The sequence below is a fragment of the Hylobates moloch genome, unplaced genomic scaffold (genome assembly GCF_009828535.3).
Source record: "Hylobates moloch isolate HMO894 unplaced genomic scaffold, HMol_V3 SCAFFOLD_7, whole genome shotgun sequence".
Lineage (NCBI taxonomy): Eukaryota > Metazoa > Chordata > Mammalia > Primates > Hylobatidae > Hylobates > Hylobates moloch.
The window spans coordinates 93,076,146-93,099,099 of NW_026652282.1; the positions used below are offsets into that span (position 1 = coordinate 93,076,146).

The 22,954-nt window shown below is 38.3% G+C and overlaps 1 protein-coding gene across 13 annotated transcripts in view; it reads left to right on the forward strand.

The window, feature by feature from the left end:
- The window catches only part of PAK3 (p21 (RAC1) activated kinase 3), a 302,976-nt gene extending 280,100 nt beyond the window's left edge, over nucleotides 1–22,876 (forward strand). For 10 of the 13 annotated variants that reach the window (XM_032757474.2, XM_032757477.2, XM_032757465.2 and 7 more), the window contains 2 exons: nucleotides 11,964–12,101; nucleotides 15,860–22,876. In XM_032757474.2, the coding sequence (XP_032613365.1) occupies nucleotides 11,964–12,101; nucleotides 15,860–15,949 (228 nt within the window). In that variant the 3' untranslated portion in view covers nucleotides 15,950–22,876. The remainder of the gene's footprint in view (nucleotides 1–11,963; nucleotides 12,102–15,859) is intronic. The other 3 variants (XM_032757469.2, XM_032757470.2, XM_032757471.2) reach the window with 1 other exon arrangement.
- The last annotated feature ends 78 nt before the right edge of the window (nucleotides 22,877–22,954 follow it).

A 22,954-nucleotide genomic window follows, 5' to 3' on the forward strand; every position in this document is an offset into this window, starting at 1 on the left:
TTCTTTCCTTTGCTTTGGTTTTTTTTTTTTTTTTGTAAAGAATTACCGTCATGCTCAGATGGCAAAGTTCATCAGCACTTTTTTTTTTTTTATCTAGGAGGGGCCAATGACTGTGAGAGATCTAGACAGGGAACTTTCTAGTGTCTCTACCAACTGTTTACATTATGCGGGTTAAAGAGTGAATTGTATTTCGATGTCTGTCAGTCAAGAAATCCATAACCTTGTGCAGGTTTCTTCTTGCTGAGTCTACATTTCCTTATTGCTTCAAAAGAGTGGAATTTCACTAGATTTTTGTTTACCAGTGGGCTCCACAATGCCCTAGAATACCATAGAGTTCCTTAAGGGTATTGAAGGAGCCAAGAGGGAGGTAACCAGGGTAGGGCTCTTGGTTCCACCAGAATAGGTCCTTTTTAATTCCTTTTCTGCCTTGCGTCATCACATGAGATTTACTTAAATAAGGCTAAAAACTCGTGAGTCCCTTACTCTGATTCTGTGTCCTTTACTGTACACAGGCTACAGCCTTCCCCAACTCTGCCAAAAGGGCCATGTTTTGTGTGTTGTCTCCATGAGTCTCTATGAGTACTTTCAGAGGAGTGGTATTCAGAAAGCAGCTTGGAGACATTTATCTCATCATCTCTGGAGTAAATCTGTATCCCACAGAATGGAAAAATCCTCCTTTTCCCACCAAGCAAAGACACTTGATCATGATGTGAAACATACTGTATATGAGACTTGGTAACCTCATTCTGATAATAATCTTGGGAAGAAGCCAGTGAAGAACACTGCAGTAATAAAGCTATTGCAGGGACACAAGGTTCCTCACTCTGGAGTATTATTAAAAGATTTGTATATTATTATGTACGGACCTGTTCAGCTGATTAACTGCATATAAAAATAGAAGCTGAAATCAGTTTATGTGAGTAGTAATGCATGTTTCACAGATCATATCACAGTCAGCCTGTTTTAATCCTAATATGGTAATTTGGAAAAGCCCAAAAGAATAAGAGTGCTAGTCCCTTCTTGCACTAATATTCTGAAATGAAACATGAACAAATGTATAATATTAAATATTACCTTAGGACTAGAAATTTGTTGTGTGTTAAAGAGAAAATGGGAGGTGAGGAAGTTGGTATACCGAGTATACACAGTATTTTGAGAAGTTTTGTGGGAAAAGGACCAGGAGCAATGGAGCAGTCACAGAATGGGACCTAGGATCCAGGTCCCCTTGGTCTCCCAGATTATCTAGCCCTTATCTATCTTCATTTCTCTTTGTCCTCATTCCACCAGTGATATTCTCCTCCCATTGTCTTTTGGCCCCTGTTTTTGCCGTAAAGTTTCGTTTTGCTTCCTCTGCTTCTCACAGCTTCTTGCCTCTACCTTTTGCACCATTTTGCTTTCCTTCCTTTCCTAGCTCTGTACCTACCCACATCCCTACTTCCAAATGCCCTATAGTTCCAAATCTTGGGTACTGCTTTGAGTGCCCAGGGTTGCTTCATAAGCACAAGTAGCCCCCTCTGCAATACTTAGCAAGCATTATTAGTTCTGAGAATGAGCACACATATTGTTGGAGTTATCTATAATTTATTTTATGGCATTGGTCAGTCCTTTGTGCTTGAAAGGAGCACATTTAAGCTAGGCTAACAGCCAGTGAGTCAGCCCTACCTAATTACCTTTTATTATCAACCTATAAGCGGATAGATCTATAATATGTTCATTTTAAATAGCCTTTTAAGGATTAAACAACAAAACAATAATAATTGTCCCTCATAATTTGGTGACAAATGAGAACTTCTATGTAAGACAGGTAGGAAGCTAAATTAGACCACATTGCTCATTCAGCTATCACACTGAAGTGTTGGGTTGAGTAAGCCCAAGTATGGAATACAATGTTCATTATAATGTGTTGATTTCTTTTGTATATTTTGCCCCCACTACTCTCTTCTAAAAAAGACATGGCAGACACTTTCATGATATCCATAAACACATCAGAGGCAGCAATATACTCTGGCTTTTAAACTGTGAAATCCCAGGTCACGAGTAAACTAAGTCATAAGGTGTTAAGTCACTTGTTGGCAAATATCTCTCATAAAACACTCAAAGTTAGTTAGAAATTCTAAAATGACAAAAGAATCAGATTAGGAGTCAGTTGCAGGCAACAACCAGCTGTATATAAGCCTTCCAAATAGATATATATATATATGTGTGTATGTATATATATAATATGTATATGTATGTGTATATATATGTGTGTATGTATATATATGTATATGTATATATGTATATATGTATATGTATATATATGTATATGTATATATGTATATATGTATATGTATATATGTATATGTATATATGTATATATGTATATGTATATATATGTGTATATATATATGTGTGTGTATGTATATATATGTATACATATGGCATTGGTCAGTCCTTTGTGTACGTGTGTGTATATATATACATATACAGATATATGTGCGTATATGTGTACATATACATGTGTGTATATGTGTACATATACATATGTGTGTGTATATGTGTACATATACATATGTGTGTGTATATGTGTACATATACATATGTGTGTGTATATGTGTACATATACATATGTGTGTGTATATATACATATACATATTTACATTTACATATTTACATATATACATTTTACATATTTACATATATATTTATATTTACATATTTACATATTTACATATATTTACATATTTACATATATGTGTGTGTATACACATATGTATGTATACACATACATATATATACACACACACACAGTTGAGCCTCTGATCCATGGGTGTAAAATCCATGGATTCAACCAACCACAAATCAAAAGTATTTTTTAAAATGATGGTTTCATTGTATTAAACATGCACAGACTTTTTCTTGTAGTTATTCCCAAAACAATACAGTATGACAACTACAGTCATGTACTGCATAACAATGTTTTGGTTAATGATGGACTGAATACACAGTGGTGGTCCCATAAGATTATAATGGAGCTGAAAAATTTCTATCACCTAGTGATGTCATAATGTCCTAATTCAATGCATTACTTACATGTTTGTAGTGATAATGGTATAAACAAACCTACTCCTCAAGAAGAGCCTCAGGCAGGACCTTCAGGAAGTATTTGCAAGCAAGGTATTGTTATCCTAGGAGGTGACAGCTCCATGCAAGTTATTGCCCCTAAAGTCCTTCCAGTTGGACAAGATATGGAGAGGGGACAACAGTGGTATTGATGAGCCTGACACTCTCTAGGCCTAGGCTAATGTGTCTGTTTGTTTCTTAGTTTTTGGGGAGGTTTTGTTTTGTTTTGTTTTGAGACAGAGTCTCACTTTGTTACCCAGGCTGGAGTGCAGTTGTGCCATCTCGGCTCACTGCAACCTCCAACCCCAGGTTCAAGCAATTCTCATGTCCCAGCCTCCCGAGTAGCTGAGATTGCAGGTGCCTGCCACCACACTCAGCTAATTTTTGTATTTGTAGTAGAGACGAAGTTTCGCCATGTGGCCCAGGCTGGTCTCGAACTCCTGACCTCAGGTGATCCGCCTGCCTCGGCTCCCAAAATGCTGGGATTACAGGCGTGAGCCACCATGCCCAGCCTGTTTGTGTCTTAGTTTTTAACGAAAAAGTTTAAAATGAAAAAAGGAAAACATTTTTAGGATAGAAAATGTTTATAGGATAAGGATATTTAAAAAATATTTTTGTACAGCTGTACCATGTGTTTTAAACTGTTACAAAGGAGTCAAAAAATTGAAAAAATAAGTTTATAAATTTAAAAATTACAGCAAGCTAAAGTTAATTTATTATCGAAGAAAGAAAACTTTTAAATAAATTTAGTGTAGCCTAAGTGTACAGTATTTATAAAGCCTATGGCAGTGTATAGTAATGTGCTAGGCTTTCACATTCACTCACTAGTCACTCAGCAACCCTGAGCAACTTCTAGTGCTGCAAGCTCCATTCATAGTGAGTGCCCTACATAGGTGTACCATTTTTTATCTTTTATACCATATTTTTACTATACTTTTTCTATTTTTAGATACACAAAGACTTAAACACACTGCCCTAGTCACCTACAGTATTCAATACAGTCACATGCTGTACAGATTTATAGCCTAGGAGCAATAGGCTGTACCATATAGCCCAGGTGTGTAGTAGGCTATTCAATCTAGGTTTGTGTAAGTGCACTCTATGATGTTCACAAAACGGCGAAATTGCCTAATGATGCATTTCTCAGAATGTATTCCCCATCATTAAGCAATGCATGGCTGTATTTACATGGCATTTACATTGTATTAGGTATCATAAACAATCCAGAGATGATTTAAAGTATAGGGGAGGCTGTGCATAGGTTTTATATGAGGAACTTGAGCATCCATAGAAGTTGGCATCTAAAGGGGTTCCTGGAACCAATCCCTCATAAATACCGAGGAATGACTAGTGTGTGTGTGTGTGTGTGCACGTGTGTGTGTGTGTGTACTAGACACTGGGCAATATACAATACTGTATGAAACCCCTCTACCTCTCTGAGTGGGTACTTGCCCTTTGTTCCCCATTTCCAAACAGGTAGAGAATGATTGACCTCAAGAGGACCCATTTCCTCTGTACAGGCAGAGGTGGATCAGTTAAACCAGTAGCTTATACACAGTGTGCTTCACTCCTTGAAGAGCCCTTGTCTGCCTTTTCTAGGAGCACTCCCATAACAGAGACAGGGAACAGTGAGACGTGGTATTGTGCAGTGGTCAAGAGCGTGAACTCTGGATTCATACTCCCTAGATTCAAATACTAGCTGTGTGACACTGGGCAAGTTCTTCTTATCTCCACAAGCCTAAGTTTCTTCTCAATTGGAGATCAAAATAGAACTTATTATAAACAGTCTAAAATAAACTTCAGGGGTTTATCTGTGAATTGCACAAGCTAATAGTATCATTCAGTAAAAGTTATCTATTAATACTTTCCAGGGATATAACATTTATACAGATATCAAGATATCAATGAATAGCCCTCTTATAGTTCAGTCGTATTGTATGTTAAGTCGACTTGTAGGGCTGGGCTGGAGCCCTCTCACCATGTATAATATGATTTCCATGGTAAAACGTGTTTTGCGTCTCAAATATTTAGCCTACAAAGAAATGTTTGTATTGCACCCTATCCTCTTTGTAAAGTGAGTCTTTATGTTGGTGCTGGGGCCCCTCATGGTTGCTAACACGTTTCCATGTAAGTCCTCTGGTTTGTTTTCTAATTTCTTAACTTAAACTTTATAAACTGTTGCAATGAACTGAAGTCACAAACTAAAGCTTTAATTAAGTGGTTAGTCCTGTTGCAAAACTGCCTTAATAACAATTTATTGAGTACATATGGATTGTGTGGGGACTTCTTTGGAGAAATGTGGTAACTTCTATGATGACTGCTTTGATCTTTTTTAACTGAGGAAATTGTTAATATAGTAAATTGAATTATCCCTTAAACTTGGTAACCTAGTTTTCTCTTAGTACTTAGGTAAATTCAGTTGCACATCAGTGTCAGTGAAAACTTTGATATTTGTGTGTTATTACCAAGATATTTAGAGTTATTATGAAGAATTCGAGAACATCAGAAACTTCTAGGTAATGCTTACATCACAAGGAAGAAAGCCACCGTTTTTCTGGCCAAAGGTTGTATTTCTAACATTATAAATAAGGTCCATAGGTTATGGGGCCTATATTGCCTCAACTCAGAAAGAAAGCAGATCTTGTTAAATCATCTAATAGATTAATCAAGAGTACCTTTTCTGTTCAAGAACAGCCAGAGAAAATAAGTTTCTGAACTATGTTTCAAGTTCCAGAGAACACTTTTTTTCTTCCTTTTCTCTATGGGTCTTTCTGCATTGGCCATGTTTTAGTCATCTTTTTCCATCACCATCCCTTTGGTGATGACATCCCCTTACATACACTATTCATACAGCTCTCTTCCTTCTCCCACACTGAATAGTGAGGTCATCAGAAGTTATTACATGCCAGGCCTGTTCAGCTCAGAAAAGGTGCTATTTTTCATTTTCTGCATATCTTCCTAGATTTTAATAGGTCACTTTTAGGTTCTGAGCTTTAATACTTATGTATATAAGTCTGTTATAGTCTCAGCTCAGTAAAATTTAAACATTTTGGCTATTTTGTCCAGCAACAAAAACATTTATTGAGCACCTATTTTGAGCAGGTTGTCACAAAATCCACAGTTGGTTATAACACAGCTCCTACCTTCCATGGGCTCACAATCTAGGAAGGAAGACAGACCTGTAAACAAATAACACGTGTTCATCCATAATACAGTGTGAAAATAGACATATAAACCAAGAACTATCAGAGTTCAAAGAAGAAATGGCTAATTCCATCTGCAGGGTGACCATATAACTATCCCGGTTTGCTTGAGATTGAGGGACACAAAACCTTCAATACTAAAACCCAGGATAGTCCCCAGAAAACCAGAGTGGTTGGTCACCATGTTTACCTACCTAGGAGAGATGGAGAAAACTTCAAAGAGGAGATGACATTTTAACCAGTGCTTGAAAAGCAAGTTTACCAGGCACTTAAGGCAAATGAGGATAGCATTTTAGGCAGCAATGAAAGGCATTTCCTATTCAGGGAATGATGAACAAATTGGTGTGAGTAGTATGTGAGCTTCAGCCAGTATGTATGTGTGTGGCGGGGTGGGAGAGGAGTTGGGAGAAGGGCCCTAGGGTGAGAAGAGAACAGATGGAAACTGGAACTGGAAAGGTGGGCAGGGGGCAAATCGTACAGGACTGCCTAAGGAATCTTTATTATGTCCTGTGAATCGGTGGTTTTCAAACAACTATAATGATCCTCTGGTTCCAGTGAAGCCTTGCTTGGAAGCACAAATAAATGGAGAAAAATGCACAAATTTTCTGATTGAAAAAGGTATGTGGGCTGGACGTGGTGGCTTACGACCTGCCCTTTGGGATGCCGAGGCAGGTGGATCACGAGGTCAGGAGATCGAGACCATCCTGGCCAACATGGTGAAACCCTGTCTCTACTAAAAATACAAAAATTAGCTGGGCGTGGTGGTGAGCGCCTGTAATCCCACCTACTCGGGAGGCTGAGGCAGGAGAATCGCTTGAACCCAGGAGGTGGAGATTGCAATGAGCCATGATCACACCACTACACTCCAGTCTGGCAACAGAGCAAGACTTCGTCTCAAAAAAAAGAAAAAGAAAAAGGAAAAGAAAATGTGTGTGTTGGGGAGAGTCCTAGAATCTCTCCTCCTCTCTCTCCCTCTTCTTTTCCCTCTTAACTGCTCTTAAGAGGAATTTTGGGGAGCACAGTTTGAAAACCACCTCTGTGGACCATGGGGAGTGACAAAAAATTTTAAAGCAGGAAGTGAATGACATGATGAGACCTGTGATGAGATAAGATTGTTAAGGAGGATGGACTGAAGAATAAAAAGGCTTGAATAATAGAAAAACGGTTAGGAGGTTATCGTAACTTTGGAACCATCTGAAAGAAGCCCGGCTTTAAGCAAAGACAATAGGGATAGAGAGAAGTGGATGGGTATGAAAGACATTTCTAAAGGTTGCATTAATAGAACCTGGTGGACTATTTATAATAAGGGTGTGGAGCGGGGAAGATTGCTGGGTGAGGAAGAAGGGGGAAAAGATGATTATATGGTTTCTTACTTAACATTAGAAGCAACCAACTAGTATATGGGAAATCTCTAGTCTAATTTCTAATAGCCACTTTATTTTCTTTGAGTTTTCATTAGCTCAGATAAAACCAACATGTTATCACTCACGCCCAGAACTATTGTCCTTAATCTTTCTTCATCTAATACTTGACTTTGCTAGTAAAACCCTTTTTGTTGTCATTGTTTTATTGGCTACAACTGTATTTGTCTCTCATTAGCAGGGTAGTGGGTAGCAATTTTCTTTTTTTTACTAAGAGAGTCCCCAGCTTGCTCACAGGATGTGTTCCAAAAGTACATTTTTAAGTTAATTATTTGGACCTCAGAGTGCATTTTCCCATAGAAGTGGCATTATACATAGAGATTAGGTTCCCAGGCCGGTCCACAAAAGCCAGTTTAGCCCATATATAACTGGAAGTGTGGATTTTTGCAATGGAAATTAGTTGGAAATAATATTGTTGCAATTAAAATGAAAACAATAGTTGCAAAAGAAATAGTCTGGGTTTTTGTTTCCCTCAAAGGGTAGGGCTTGATGAAAAGCAGGTTTAATCCTAGGAAGACAAAGAGAAATAGATGGGGATTTTTGTGTAAATTGGACACTGCAGCTTTTAAACTGTATTTTCTAAATAATGTTTTGGAGGTTTTAAAATAATAAAAGCAACTGTGTCCATTGTAGAAAATTTGAAAAATTAAAAAATGTATTTCAGAAATTAAGTCGCCAACAATCCTACCATCCAGAGAGAACCAGTGTTCACAAAAATTGGTGTGTTTCAGCCTTTTTCTTACTGCATGCATTTTTTAATCAGTTCACCAATAGTAATTATGGTGCATCGACATGATGAACTATTATGCAGCTCTTAAAATGATATTTATGAAGAATTTTTAAAACATCCAAAAATATTTATGACATAGTGTTGAGCAAAAGGCAACCTTGCATTTGATACCTTGTTTAGGGATGAGGGAGTATAAGCAGATCGACACTAATCAACCAGGGCAGGAGTCTGCTGTTAGGCCACCAATCAAAACCTCCTACTATCAGACCCACCCCCTAACAAAAACTACAGCCAGACCTTTTTGTTGAAGTTCTGAGGAGGACATAAGGGTTCTTTGAAGTACTGTAGAGGTTCGTAGCACTGGCTCTTCATTACTTCAGATTTTCCTTCAAATTACAGGGCTTTCTTCTCCCTTGATGTACTATTTCACTGGCACTACTCAGGCTTAACAACTATGATTAAGGTCATTTTTTTGGATTCATAAATGGAATGGAAAAAGGGCCAAGTATTTCCTTAGGTAATTATGCACAGATTGAAGAGAGACGAGAAGGACTCGGGTAGAGAAGATGTGTATGTACTTTAAAGGAAGAAAATTATGTGGAATAGAATATATTAAGCTAAGAATGGTGAAAGTAAAGTGAGAAAATGAGACAGTATAGCATGAATACAGATCTACAGAGAGCGGAAACGAGTCTTGGAAAGGAAGAAAGAGGTGTGCTTGTTTAGGTCTGGGCTTGGCTAGAGAGCAGGAAAAAAAGCAAGAACAGTGACTTTGGGGAAGTTGTAGCCAGCTGGAATAAAAGTTTTAGGAGGAGGCAGTGAATGCAATTTGTAGCAACTGATTTTCTTTTAATAAAGGAGTAAAGATGTTTGGGAGGACAGGTGCTTCAAGCACTAATCATCCAAGAACAAAAGCAGTTTGAACTTAATTGACTATATCTGCTATGATTGTGCACTATTCGATTTTAGCCCAATCAGTGATTTTCTAAAAGCATCTCATTTCCTTTTAGTTAAAACTGGATTTGTCACTGACTTGTATTTTGGTATTGGAGTCCTAATAGCTGCCACCTGCATTTCCTGTTCATCAATGAAGGTATTGAACATTACAAAGGAATGAGAGTTGGGGGAAAGGAAGATGTTCATTTCGTAGGGGTGAGGGATGTATTTACATGTGGGTTTCTAAGTGTACAGTACTAGGAGGAAAAGCCAAACGTTTCCGTGCACTCTAGAGAAGCATATGGCATTGTAATTCTCACACATGGCTATGCAAGACAATTTCCTCTGGAATTCTGTGGCTCTTACGTTTGGTGTACATACGATGCAGAGATTCTGAGTTATTATGTGTGAAGTGGGCTCCAGGTTCTCAGCCAGGGATTCTCATTGTTGGTTGTAAATTGGAATCACCTGGAGAGCTTAAAAATATTGGCGCCTAGGTTCTCTTCCCAGAGGTTTTTACTTAATTTTTCTGGGGGTGAGAACTGAGCATGGGGATTTTCTAACTCTCCCCAAGTGATTCTAATGTTCAGACAAGTCTGGGACCCTCTAGTTTAGCCCATTGCTTAATAACTTAGTTGGATTAAACCAGTTGTTCTTAAAGTGTTGTCCTGGAACCAGCAGCTTCAACATCAACAGGACACTTATTAGAACGCAAATTCTTGGGTCCCTGCCCATATTTAGTGAAACTCTTGGGGTGGCTCAGAAACCTGTGTTTTAACAAACCCTCTGGATGATTCTGATGCATGCTATAAAGTTGACAGCCATTAGATTAAACGGTTGTTCCTGACCCTTTCTAAAGTACATCTGTGGGAGTTGCTAAAAAGAAGAGATGTCTTCAAGAGCTGATGAAAACTGGCCTGCAAAAGGATTTTTATAGAAATACCTATAATAATAATAATAGAAGCTAGAGTAGAGAAAGGAGAAAGGGGATGATAATTTGCTGCAAAACCCGGGCAAGTTGAGGAGGGAACATGTCTTCATAAGAGTTAGGGGGTTTGTTGCATGGGCTGGTGAAACCCTGGCAGTACCTGTAGGCAAACTCCTACTTATTCTTCAATACGCTTTTAAAATGTCAGCCTCCTCTGTGAAGCTTTCTCTGAGCTCTGGTGTAAACTACTTCATCCTTGTGTTTACTTAGTGCTTTCTAGTTTCCTCGATTAGCTCTTGGCCCACTGTACTGTAGCTCTCTATATATGTCTGTCTCCCTCACTAAACTATACGATCCTTCAAAGCAAGATCACTATCTTATTCATCCTTAGCTCTCCAGTGTCTAATAAACTATCTGGTACATACTAAATGCTCTTGAATTGTTTGCTTAGAGGGGGGATCAGTAATGGCCAGGTTTCTTGTATCAAGAACCTTCAGCTGGGCGCAGTGGCTCACACCTGTAATCCCAGCACTTTGGGAGACAGAGGTGGGTGGATCATTTAAGTTCGGGAGTTCAAGACCAGCCTGGCCAACATGCTGAAACTCCATCTCTACTAACATGGTGACGCGTGCCTGTAATCGCAGCTACTCCGGAGGCTGAGGCAGGAGAATCACTTGAACCCAGGAGGCGGAGGTTACAGTGAACCGAGATCGTGCCCTGCACTCCAGCCTGGGCAACAGAGCAAGACTCTGTCTCAAAAAAAAAAAACCTTGAAAAGATGGGTTTACCTTTGTGAATTAATCGTAGTCCTGAGTTCAACTCTGACTGGAAGACTAGAGACATTGATTCTCTCAGGACATCATGACTTGATGTCTCTTAGTGGTGGCCTTATACCACAAAGCGCTCAGAGAAATATACAATTATTAGCAACTTATTATTTTACCTTGATAATTGTCAGGTTCCAAGACTACTATTGTCATTTTTTCTCATATTTCCTCTCATATTTCCCACGAAGGTGCACCTTCATGGGAAATCTAATTAAAATCAATAGGGATACGGCTGCCACAGGGCAAAAGTATTTGAGTTCTTGGGCCCCACAGCTTGCCTCTCTCATCCAGGCACTGGCATCTTCTGGTTCATTGTACTTCCCTAATTCTATAATGTACTCTCTTCATTCCACATCTGTTCACAAACATTCTTCAAACAAGATAAGCACTTAGTAAATTATAATTACCTTTCCATTGCACTTTCCCAAGGTTATACTCAGGTCAAAATGAGTGGATGTATGTGTATTCCCCAAGTCTTTAGAGAAACGGATTTACAGGCAATCCTTTGGTTTAATTTTCTAGGTACTTAATCACATATTCACTTTATGTGGGTTTTTACTGGCTTAACTCTCAGAGGACATATAACCTTATTTTTAAGTTTTTGGAGGTAGGACGACACTTCACTGTCACTTCAGTTACTGCCAATATTAATCATTTCTAAATGTTATAGAAACTTTGAAATATATGTGTCATTCTCTAAAGTGGAATTATTAAGACCCAGAATGTAAACCAGAAGAAACTGAATTTTTGCCTTCTGTGCCAACCCATGATTTTAATATGTATGTGCTGAATGGATTTTTCTATTTGTTTCTACAGGCATTGTATCTGATAGCCACTAATGGAACCCCAGAGCTCCAGAATCCTGAGAGACTGTCGGCTGTATTCCGTGACTTTTTAAATCGCTGTCTTGAGATGGATGTGGATAGGCGAGGATCTGCCAAGGAGCTTTTGCAGGTGAAAATAAAATAGGACAATTACAAAGAGAGGCATTATACTCAGCTTTTCCATCTCAATGTGTGACAGAGAGCTCTGTCAAGAGATGTCTAGAGTTAGGCTATTACCATTTTATTTTAGACCACAGGCACATAACTATAGGCACGCATCTAATACATGATTGATTGACATGTTGCCTTTCTTCTGAGAAGTTGGCAGTGTAATCTGTAAATCTCTTTTGTTCTTCCTGGAGTCTTATTTTGCAAGGAAAAAAAAAAGCAATGTGACCCTCTGGTGTTGGTGTTTTGTTCTAAACTTTACTTGTGCCCCTGGATGTTGTATGCAGGTGCTCTTGGCCGGAGGTAATTCTCTACATAACTATGCAATTATTTCCATGGCATTTGCTACTCTAATGCTTTACTGGTCAAAGCCCCTTTGCTTGTGATGCCAATTGGCAGGCACCTGCTTGCCTGGGTGAGTACCATCCAGTGGTGAGTGCCTCTGTAACCATTTTTCCTTTTCATGGCTCTCAGGGATTAGTATATATGATGAGAAATAATACTTACTATGTACCAAATTCTTTCAATAAACTATTTCATTTTTATAACAACTCTATAGGGTAGGCATTATTATCCCATTTTATAGATGTAAAAGTTGAGACACAGCTCTTGAGTGACAGAGCTGGGATATGAGCCCTGAATTGTCTGACTTTCCACCACACATCACATACAAACCAATTTAGATAAAAATATGTCTTTATTTGATAAAGCAGTACGTGCCCAGGATTATACACATAGCTTCACTGCTGGGGAGTGTTTCTCAGGGACATGTATGAAGACATTTAACATCTAAGAACAATACTGCTATTTTTCTTTGTGATTTTGAACACATAAGCCAATTAAACAGAAGGTGCAACACTTGGTTATACAGCGCATTAACCACAGATTGTCTGTTCTAGCCTACCCCCTGAAAGAAAAACCTGTTCCTGTTGCTTCTGAACTCCTTCCAGAGACAGAGCCGCACCCAGGCAAAAACTATCCCACCCTAACTCAGATCACACCTGGAATAAACCTATTTGGAGAAACTGAAGAGACTACATCTTTTCTTTTCTGCTACCTGCAAGCATTTCACAGGTTATCATAGGGCCCTAAAATGTCGAATCTGGAATGGCCCTTTTTTAATCCTCTAATTAATCCAGCCTCAAATTACAGATGAAAAGTCAACTTTTGAGTACATCACTTTTATATCTTGTCACCCCTCCTACCACTCCACACACACATTCCTCTTATATCTTCTTGTAAGGATAATTGAAGGTGTAGGTTATCTTCAATTGGCTATCCAGATAAATGTGGCTATCCAGCTAAATAGATCATTAAATCAATTATCTAGTTAATTCATTCCCCGACAATACTTTTATATGAACCAGTCAGATAACTAATACAAAATTGTATTTTGAGTCTAAATTGAATAAATTATTGCGTCTTTTCATTTTATACATGTAAGCAATAGCCTGTATTTCTCTTTGAGTCCATGCAACTCCATTCTCTGACTCTAACCTTTTGTTGCCATTTTCAAGATTAGAAAGGGGAGAGATACATGACATTCACCCCACTGGAAGGCTGGAGAAAAGACACAAGTCTTGAATATTTGTGTGTCTTTCTGTATGACCTAAGACAGTTCTCTGTCCATCAATTGATATTTATTGAGCAACTTCCATTTGTAAAGCATAAGTGCAGTGGGTGATACAAACCTATTAAAAGGCATGATTCCTCCATTTAAGAAGTTCACAACCTTCTTAGGTACATGAAAATATAATGCAAAGCTGTTTAGAGACTCATTCAACCCAAAGAGCTGTTCAAATAGTAAATGACATGGTTGATTAGAGAACTACTTCTGTAAGCTAGGGGTGATCAGAAAATGTCTGCAAACAGGAAAGAGGTCGTCTGGGCCTTAAAGAAGTGATCAGTTTTAGATAAGTTGAAGAAAATAAAGGAAGGGATTTCAAATGGAAGGAAGTGTTAGGGTATAACCAAAGACATATGGGCAAGGTCTGCAGGAACAGAACCTAGAAAGTGTAGCTGAAATAAAGAGTTCAAGTAAAGAAGCTGCAGGAGGTAATCTGGTGGTGGGCCTTGAACACCAGGCTTAAGAGTTGGGGCTGTAGGCAGTGGGGAAACACTGAAGATGTCTGAGGGACAAGTATGATGACAACTTTGTTTATGAAGATTAATCTGGTAGTATGTGGTAAGAATTAGCAACAGGAAAAAATGGAGACAGGGAGACCAAGGGGGAGTTATTATAATTTGGGATTAAGATGATTAGGACTGAATTAGGAAAAGCAAGAGATGGCCAGACGTGATTGCTCATGCCTGTAATCCCAACACTTTGGGAGGCCGAGGCAGGTGGATCACCTGAGGTCAGGAGTTTGAGACCAGCCTGGCCAACATGGTGAAATGCTGTCTCTACTAAAAATACAAAAATTAGCCAGGCATGGTGGCATGTGCCTGTGATCCCAGCTACTCAGGAGACTGAAGCAGGAGAATCACTTGAACCTGGGAGGCGGAGGTTGCAGTGAGCTGAGATTGTGCCACTGCACTCCAGCCTGGGCAACAGAGCAAGACTCCATCTCAAAAAAATAATAATAATAATAAGCAAGAGATAAATGTAAGAGACGTTGAGAAGAGAGTACCTGGTAGCTTATTGCATTTAGAACATAAAGAAGAGGAAGACAAAAGTGACTTCAGGCTATCAAGTCAATGATCGCATTCAGCAAGAGGACAAGTGATGGAAGACAATATAATAGCTAACATTTCTTGACCCTATGTAACTTACAAGGGATTGCCACTTACCTCATTTAACCATTTTAGTAAACAGAGATGAGGATTTAACCTAAGTGCTCTGACTCCAAAGCCCCTGTAGCTTACATTACACAAGATTGCCCTGCTTGTGAGACTGTAAAATAACTTTTTAAATGTTGAATTTAAGGTGACAGAAGAAAATCCCATAGGAAATATCCAGCAGGAAAACTAGGACCAGAGTTCAGGAAAGAGATCAGGTCACACACTATGGATTTAGGAGTCATCTCCATAAAGCTGATGGTGGGTTGAAACCATGAAAGAGAATGAGATCTGCAAGAAATTAAATTAAAAAAAGAAGATGATGACAGCCAAGTTCTCATGAGTGGGAGGTAGGAGGAGGAAGTGAAACCAGGGAAGAAAATGGAGCTGGAATATTCAGTGCACATGCGCATGGAAGAGACCCAATATGGTAGAATGTCACAGGCTTCTGAGGCAAAAAAAAAAAAAAATTAATTAAAAAAAATTCAAAGAAGGAAGGGATATTCACTTTTATTAAGTACTGCAGAGGGGCCAAAAGAGAAATGGTAAAGGCACAGCTATTGGGTTTAGCAGTTAGTAAGCCATTGGTTTCAGGACAGAGTTCTTTAGTGGTTAACTAAATATACTTTTTCTAAGCATGACAGCTTCTCTAGATAAATTTATCAGTTTAGGAAAATCAGAGAGTCAGACTGTTGCAAACACAGTGAGATTTTACAAGATCCCTTAGAGTTTCTCACTCTACCAGTCAGCTTCCAGAGGATTTCATGACATTGAAGTACAAAAACATCTGAAGGACAAAAGCTGGCACCGTTTTTAATTAAATGATATTTAATTGGGCGTTCAAAATATATCTTAATTTAAAAGGGCTGCTTGAAAATGTAAAGTAATATACTTGTTGGAGGAAAGAATTCCAATAATTCCTCTTTTTCCTTCCTTTTGCAGCATCCATTTTTAAAATTAGCCAAGCCTCTCTCCAGCCTGACTCCTCTGATTATCGCTGCAAAGGAAGCGATTAAGAACAGCAGCCGCTAAGACTGCAAGCCTTACACCTCACCATCTCCCTCATGAGTAAGACTGAAATAAAACTCTGCTGCAGGAAAGATGGAAGAAAAGACAGTCAAATGGGGTGGGGGTTCTTTACCTTTCAAATGAATAGAAACTTCTTATAAGCCTTTTTCCTACTCCCTCAGATTATGTAATTTATTTGTAAGCCTGAATCGCAGCCCAAACAGGGCAGCAATGTTGAAGTGACCATAAAGTGGTCACTTCCACCGTGAAGCGAAAGAGCCAGTAGTGAATCCCCTCATTTTGTGCATTCGCTTTGAAGAAAAAGGTTTCTCAAAGATGCACACTCCCTCTTCATAGTGTTGTGTTTGTTTTTAAGTTAGAGAGTAGTCCCTCTTGCATTCAAACCTCCTTCAAAACTCCTTACCCAATGTGATGTTTTTCACTTGCATTGTCATTAGATGTCCAGAAAAAAAAGATGTCAAAATGTTTTTCTAAAAAAAAAGAAAGCAAAAAAGCAAGGCAAAAAAAACAAACAAAAAAACAAAACAAAAACAAACAAACAAACAAAAAATACCAGAGCAAGTACTGTGTGAACATGTGGAAGTCCATGCCCTAATAGAGTTGCAATTTTTTATTCTTCTTCTATAGTGGTGGCTTGGTTTGTGTACCTATTTTTCTGCATTTGTATTGGAAAAGGTTTCTTTTAAGACATTTTCCAAAAGTGGAGAGGAATATGTGTGTTCAGGAAGGGCTTTTAAAAAACTGTATATCTAAATAAAGCTCAAACGGTGAAATCCTGTCACATTTTCACAATGATGCTTAAAAGATAGTTGAGTAAACCAGGTTGTTAATCTCCTTGATACCTGAAAGAGGACACACTGAAACTGTGACATCCTGCTATGTGAGTTCAGGTTCTGAACCTAGGAAATCCTCACAGGAGAAACCACATTTAAACAAAGATGGGACTTTCTCTGAGAGCCAAAACCAGATAAATGTAGAATACTGAAATCCTTGTTGGACATTAAGTAAACAAAGTTAATGATACCTAAATTAATCCTCTCTTGTGCTTATGAAACATATGCACTGTAAAATAGGCATACCAGGAGGAAATAGATCTATTAACCATCATTTACTTATGATACAAATTATTTATTTTGGCAATTTATAACGTTTAAAAAAGTTTTTTAAAGATCTAGAGAAAGGTGATATAGTAAACATTCAACTCTAAGAAATGGGAGGTCATTGAAGGCTACATCCCAATCAATATTTGGCTCTAAGTACTTCTTCCCATTTTCCCTATGTATCACCTATTTCTGTTTTGGAATATGGTGTGTTCATACTTAGTTCTTTGGGCTTTTGAATATCAAAAGCATATTCATAAAGGTCTTGAAATTCCCTCCAGTGGAAAATAATTTTAACTTACAATCATATCCCAAGAAATGTCAGTCCAACAGAATTCCTTATATGACTTGGGGAAAATAACAAAATTTGACTATTATTTCACCATATATCTATTTATTAAAAATTCAACAGTTGGCACTTCCTGAATCTTCTGAGAGTAGAAAAATATCTGCGGAGTGTCTGTGTAGAAAAGGATATGCCTCTCTTTTGAGTGTATTGACAATTTTGTAAATGATAGAAAGTTGTTTCTCTAAGCCTTTGAAAAACTAACAATTTGTGTTATAGAAGGCTTCTTAATTTGTAGTATAAAAGAATCTAAACAGAACCTATGTACATTCAGCAAGAAGGGGAAAGAGATCAGTTACACAGGCCTCTCTCCTTCTTTGCCAAGGTATATCCATCCATCTAACCATCTATGTATCCACATCTTAAAATGAAAGCAATTTCTTTAGAGTTTCAGCAAACTATGTAGTGTACGTGTTTATGTTTAGGAGATGACCCCACTGGTGTATTTCCTATTTTCCCTATTGTTTTCTTTGACTGTAAAAGTTGGGAAAGGCTTGACCTCCTCCCCTTGAAAATGTCCACAGTGGGATAAAACAACAAATGTGAAAAGAAAGTGAAATGGTAATATTAATTTGAAGCATACTATGTTATACGTTGCAAAAAGGAATCTGGGCCTGTAATTTTTAATACCACACTGCTCTAATGAGAGAGAGAGGCCTTAATTTTGATTTCATTTAAAAATAAGTACTTTAGAAAGTTTTTCACTCATAGTGCCGGGAAATTCAATGAAGTCCTGGGATGCAAATAAAAATCAGTACATTAGTGACTGTGTCCTGCCAGTGGAGAGAGCCCAAAACCTGGTTAGGAAGCCCTATTCATCAGTTAGCATCCCTTACATGTGGAGAAGGCCTTTTTTTTTATTGTTATTTTGGAGACCTTGGAGCAGTGACCCTTCAGATCACTGTAGGCAGAGAAATGGCTTCTCTCTTATGCTTTCAGTTCAGCATATTAACAATGAGGAGCCAGGTACTTCTTTACTACCACTTTGTACCAAGATTTGATAATAATATATCCCAGGAGGCATCACTTTTATAAATTTGTATTTATGTAAATTTTCAAATGAGAACAGTTTCTAAAGCCCCTTCCCTGTATTGGAGAGTTATGTATATTTCTAATAAGTATTAGAAAGAAGCTGTTTCTCATGCCACAATGATGCTGAAGGATTCACATTTGGTACAATCGAGTAACTGGAACTCCAGATTGTTAACGGTTTATTCTCTTTCCCTGGATTTTTTTAGCTCATCTTGACACAGGTGAGTCTATCCAAATCTTTGATGTTGCTAGTGTGCCCTGAGATAATGAGGGCACATCCTTCAATGTTGATTCCAAAATGTCCTGAGATAGGAATAGGGCAGTGGGAAAGTCAGGGAAGGGTGAGAAGCACAGTAGAGATTATTTATTTAAAAAAGGAAAGAACGGTAATGTTGTTAGCAAGGATCCAGTGCGTTGTCATAATCCCATGAGGATTTTCAGATGACACAATCCCCTCAAATCAGTCACCATGTTGGGTAATGACTTCGTTCTTGCTGATCTTGTGTGTGTGTCATTGTAAATATTTGTGTGTCCGTGTTCCATTTTGGCTACTGGATGGCCAAGCCGTGTAAGAAGATTTAACTCAAGTATTTATTCTTTATGTTATTCAGATTTCTTTCAGGCTTGTGAACTGCACCCCAATGTTTGAGTTTAACCACCTGATCCTTACATCTATCCCTCCCCGGTGAAGCACATTCCATTGCTAAAAGAAAAAGAAATATGAAATTGCTTCCTGTTGTCTGTATAACTGTTTTGATAGTTTGAGATGTTTGTCTATAAATGATATTTCTCAGCTCAAAGATCGTGTAAATAATTATATTCCTTTGCTCAATGGGTTGTTTATTTCTAATGAGGCTGCCAGTTCTGAGAGATTCTATAATATCACTTTTAAATAACATAAACAGGGATTACAATTACGTAAAAAGAAATGCATATGGACAAAGACTGGGAACACAGATAATTGAAATCAGTTGTGTTAGGGTGGTGGAATTATGTGAATTTTTTTTCTTTTTAAAATTTTATTTGATATTGTTATAATATTGCTTTATAATAAATAAACAGCAGAAAGGGAACTATAGACACATAGAAAAGATGCCAGAAGCAGATGCCTTCTGGCCAGAGCCCAGAGCATGCAGGGCACAGATATTTGCTAGTTACAATTATTCCATAGGCTTTATGCTTGCCTGGGTGCTGAGGTTGGCACACACTCGGGTACGGCACACGCTTTCTTAGGAGACTATTATCTATAAGTTAAAGCTAGGGAGATGTCACTATTAGAACTCCAAACACACTCTTCTGCTTTAAAACAGGCTGTCTGCCCTCTGCTTTGGTATGGCATTCGGGTGTCTGTTTTGTGGTTGCTTTAGATTGGAGGGGTGACCATTTTATTAGCCCCCTTGATTACATCTGTTGCAGATATTGCCTTTCTGGAACGTTTTAACAGACTCTCAGGTTGAATTTTGGAGGAATAGAAGGATAAAATCCCCAGCTCCCACCATTTTCCTGTCCAACAGGATATTACTGTATATCATTCAGGTAGGAGTCTTCTTTTAATAACCAATAGGGCAAGTCCCACTAATTTCAATAGAAGTTATGACTTGCAATTAAAAGCTGACTTTGAAATCATTAAACAAATGTGTAGGACTGTCTCTGCCTGTTGGCATTCAGTTATAGTTCTGTTAATTTTGGCTTGGGATTGTCTCCATGTGCTTTTTTCTGCCTATTTATAGGTTGTATGCAGTAGTTGTGATTTTTAAAGAGCAAGGGAGACCGTCTAACCAAAGGAGAAGAACTTCCTTCTAACTCACCAAAGAAATTTTAGGTGAGAACTTTAATAATGAGGTAGTCACCTCAGATGTGCTGCTTAGTTTCACTAAAAGCAGACCCTATACCTAGAGAATTCACTGGCTTTTTATTGGTCACTCTCAATACAAAAATACTTAGGGGAGTCTTAACCCTGCCATCTCCGGTTGAATCTCTTGGTCTTTATCTAAGCTACTTGCGGTTAATATTCAGTTAAACAAAGGTATGGCCAGTAGTGCAAGTATCTCCAAGTCTCTGAGCTCTGAACAAGAGGACTGAAATTCAGCATTTGTAAACTGACAGTTTGATGGGCCTGGGATTTGAAGTGAACTCAGCACACAATTCTGAACATATATTTGCATGTGGACTGGGAAGGAAATAAATGGGAACTTGGAAATAATGGAATATTTCTCCTATGAAAGAATTTTTCATAGAAGATTTGTTTTTGATATAATCTTTCTGTTGGTTAGCTTTCAGTTTTTTCATTCCTTTTCTGATCCACACTCCTTTAGGTGACCAAATGAATATAACCCAACATGCATTGGGAATGTGTTTAATATTAAACAATGTCTAACTGAATCTGCAAATGCGGGAACTGAGATATCACCTCCATGTGCACACCTGTGTGTACGAGTATTCTATACAACTTGTAGCATTTACTGCCACTTAATTGGGTTGAACTTGCAAGATAAACTTTTAGAAACTGCTTAGTGCCATCGGAGTCTCCTTTAGAAGCTGCCATCAGGCAAATGCTATCCCATAATACCAGCAGTAAGGCAGGCACCATGTTCAACAGATTTAGTACGCAAGAGGAAATCAACAGCGATAGTAGAGAATGAGTCAGATGTAGTGGAATAAATACTAGCCTAGGAAGAAGGAGCCCTGGAGTCTAATATGAGCTTTATTACTAAATCGCTATGTGACCTTAGGCAAGTCACTTAACCTCTCCATGGCTGTTTCCTCATCTGTAAAATAAGTGTATTGGACTAGATGATCATTAGGGTCTTTCCAAAAGTCTAACATTCTACGGCATTATAGGTTGCCTTGCAAATTCAGCCTGCTATAGTGATGGCAAATATCACATGTTTAAGCCTGAGTCTCTTATGTTGCAGTTAAATAAAAGAACTATGTAAGATGATTTTTAAAATTCAAGCAAATGGGCCGGGTGTGGTGGCTCATGCCTGTAATCCCAGCACTTTGGGAGGCCAAGGCAGGCGGATCACCTGAGGTCGGGAGTTCGAGACCAGCCTGACCAACATAGAGAAACCCCATCTCTACTAAAAATACAAAATTAGCTGGGTGTGGTGGCGGGCGCCTGTAATCCCAGCTACTCGGGAGGCTGAGGTGGGAGAATCACTTGAACCCGTGAGGCGGAGATTGTGGTGAGCTGAGATCATGCCATTGCACTCCAGCCTCGGCAACAAGAGAGAAACTTCGTCTCAAAAAAAAAAAAAAAAAAAAAATCAACTAAATGAAGTTCATAATAATAGGGGATGTTGATAAAACTTGTGGCAGCCTTCTAATTCATTTACAGTTGTTTCGTTTTGTTTTTGTTTTAATGTCCATTTTCTGTTGACTGTTCCCAGTTTTCATTTTCCATACAGTCTGTATGTAAAGTCTGGTTTTCATTAAGCTGTGGCCAGTATTTGCCACTACAACAGAAACACACTGTCACACTTGCTAGAATATAACTGTACTTGGGCTTCTCCTTTCCTGTGAAGTAGTGCTGGGCTTTCTAGAGTTTAATTCTCAAGTGGCACAAGATAGCAGAGCCCATGCATTTTAATGGCTGAGACTGCTAAGAGTGAACCTAAACACTTACAAGTTGCAGAGAGAAATGAAAAAGTAATTACATGCTATTAGCATTGAGAAGTGTTGACAAATTATTTTGTTGGGAACCAAAGATAGCATTTCTGATGACAACTCCCACAGTGATTGGCCAGTTGTATTATGAGTACACTGCTGGAAAGAGGGTAAACTGGGAGTTAGTGGATGGTCCCAATGCCCTGCCTACAGCAGAGTGCCAACCAGCCCTGAGTGCAAAATTCAAGTTCAATGTGTGTGCTTGTGTGTGGTGTGCTTTATGGACCCGCAAATACCATATTCATTATTGATGATAAGATCTTCACAGAATCCTGTAACTACTAATGCATTGAGTTTTTAATCTCAGTACATCAGCCAGGAGGAGCCAGATCAGGCGCCTGTAGTGGCGTCACAGGGTAGTGACGTCTACTGGGATTATACTCATGACATCTATACAAAACAAATTGAGAAGGATTCACATTTTCATTGTTCATCAGAATTGTATCTCATTTGGCTGAGCATTACTTCTGTCAAAATGTGTTATCTGTAAACCATGTGTAGTGAAATTCTTCTGTAACTTTGGATTAAAGGTATTTATGGTCTTTTTGTTTGTTTGATTTTTAAGTAAGTTATTTCTTTTGTAGACCTGCTGATGGTATGGTTCCATCCTTCTGACCTCAGCATCCAATCTTTTTAAGGATTTTTGTTTTCAATATTGTTATTTTAAATTGTGGTTGAAGCAATAGAAAATTGAAATATGGATTGTGCATGACTGTGTCTTGAGTGTAAAAATATTGCAGTTTGAAACTTGGACCTAAAGTATTGCAAATAAAAATGACAAACATCGATGAGCTATTGCTTCTGTCTTCTGTCACCTTCCCATCCACCCCCCTTGGCATTGACCATTTTACCTACTTCACAGGT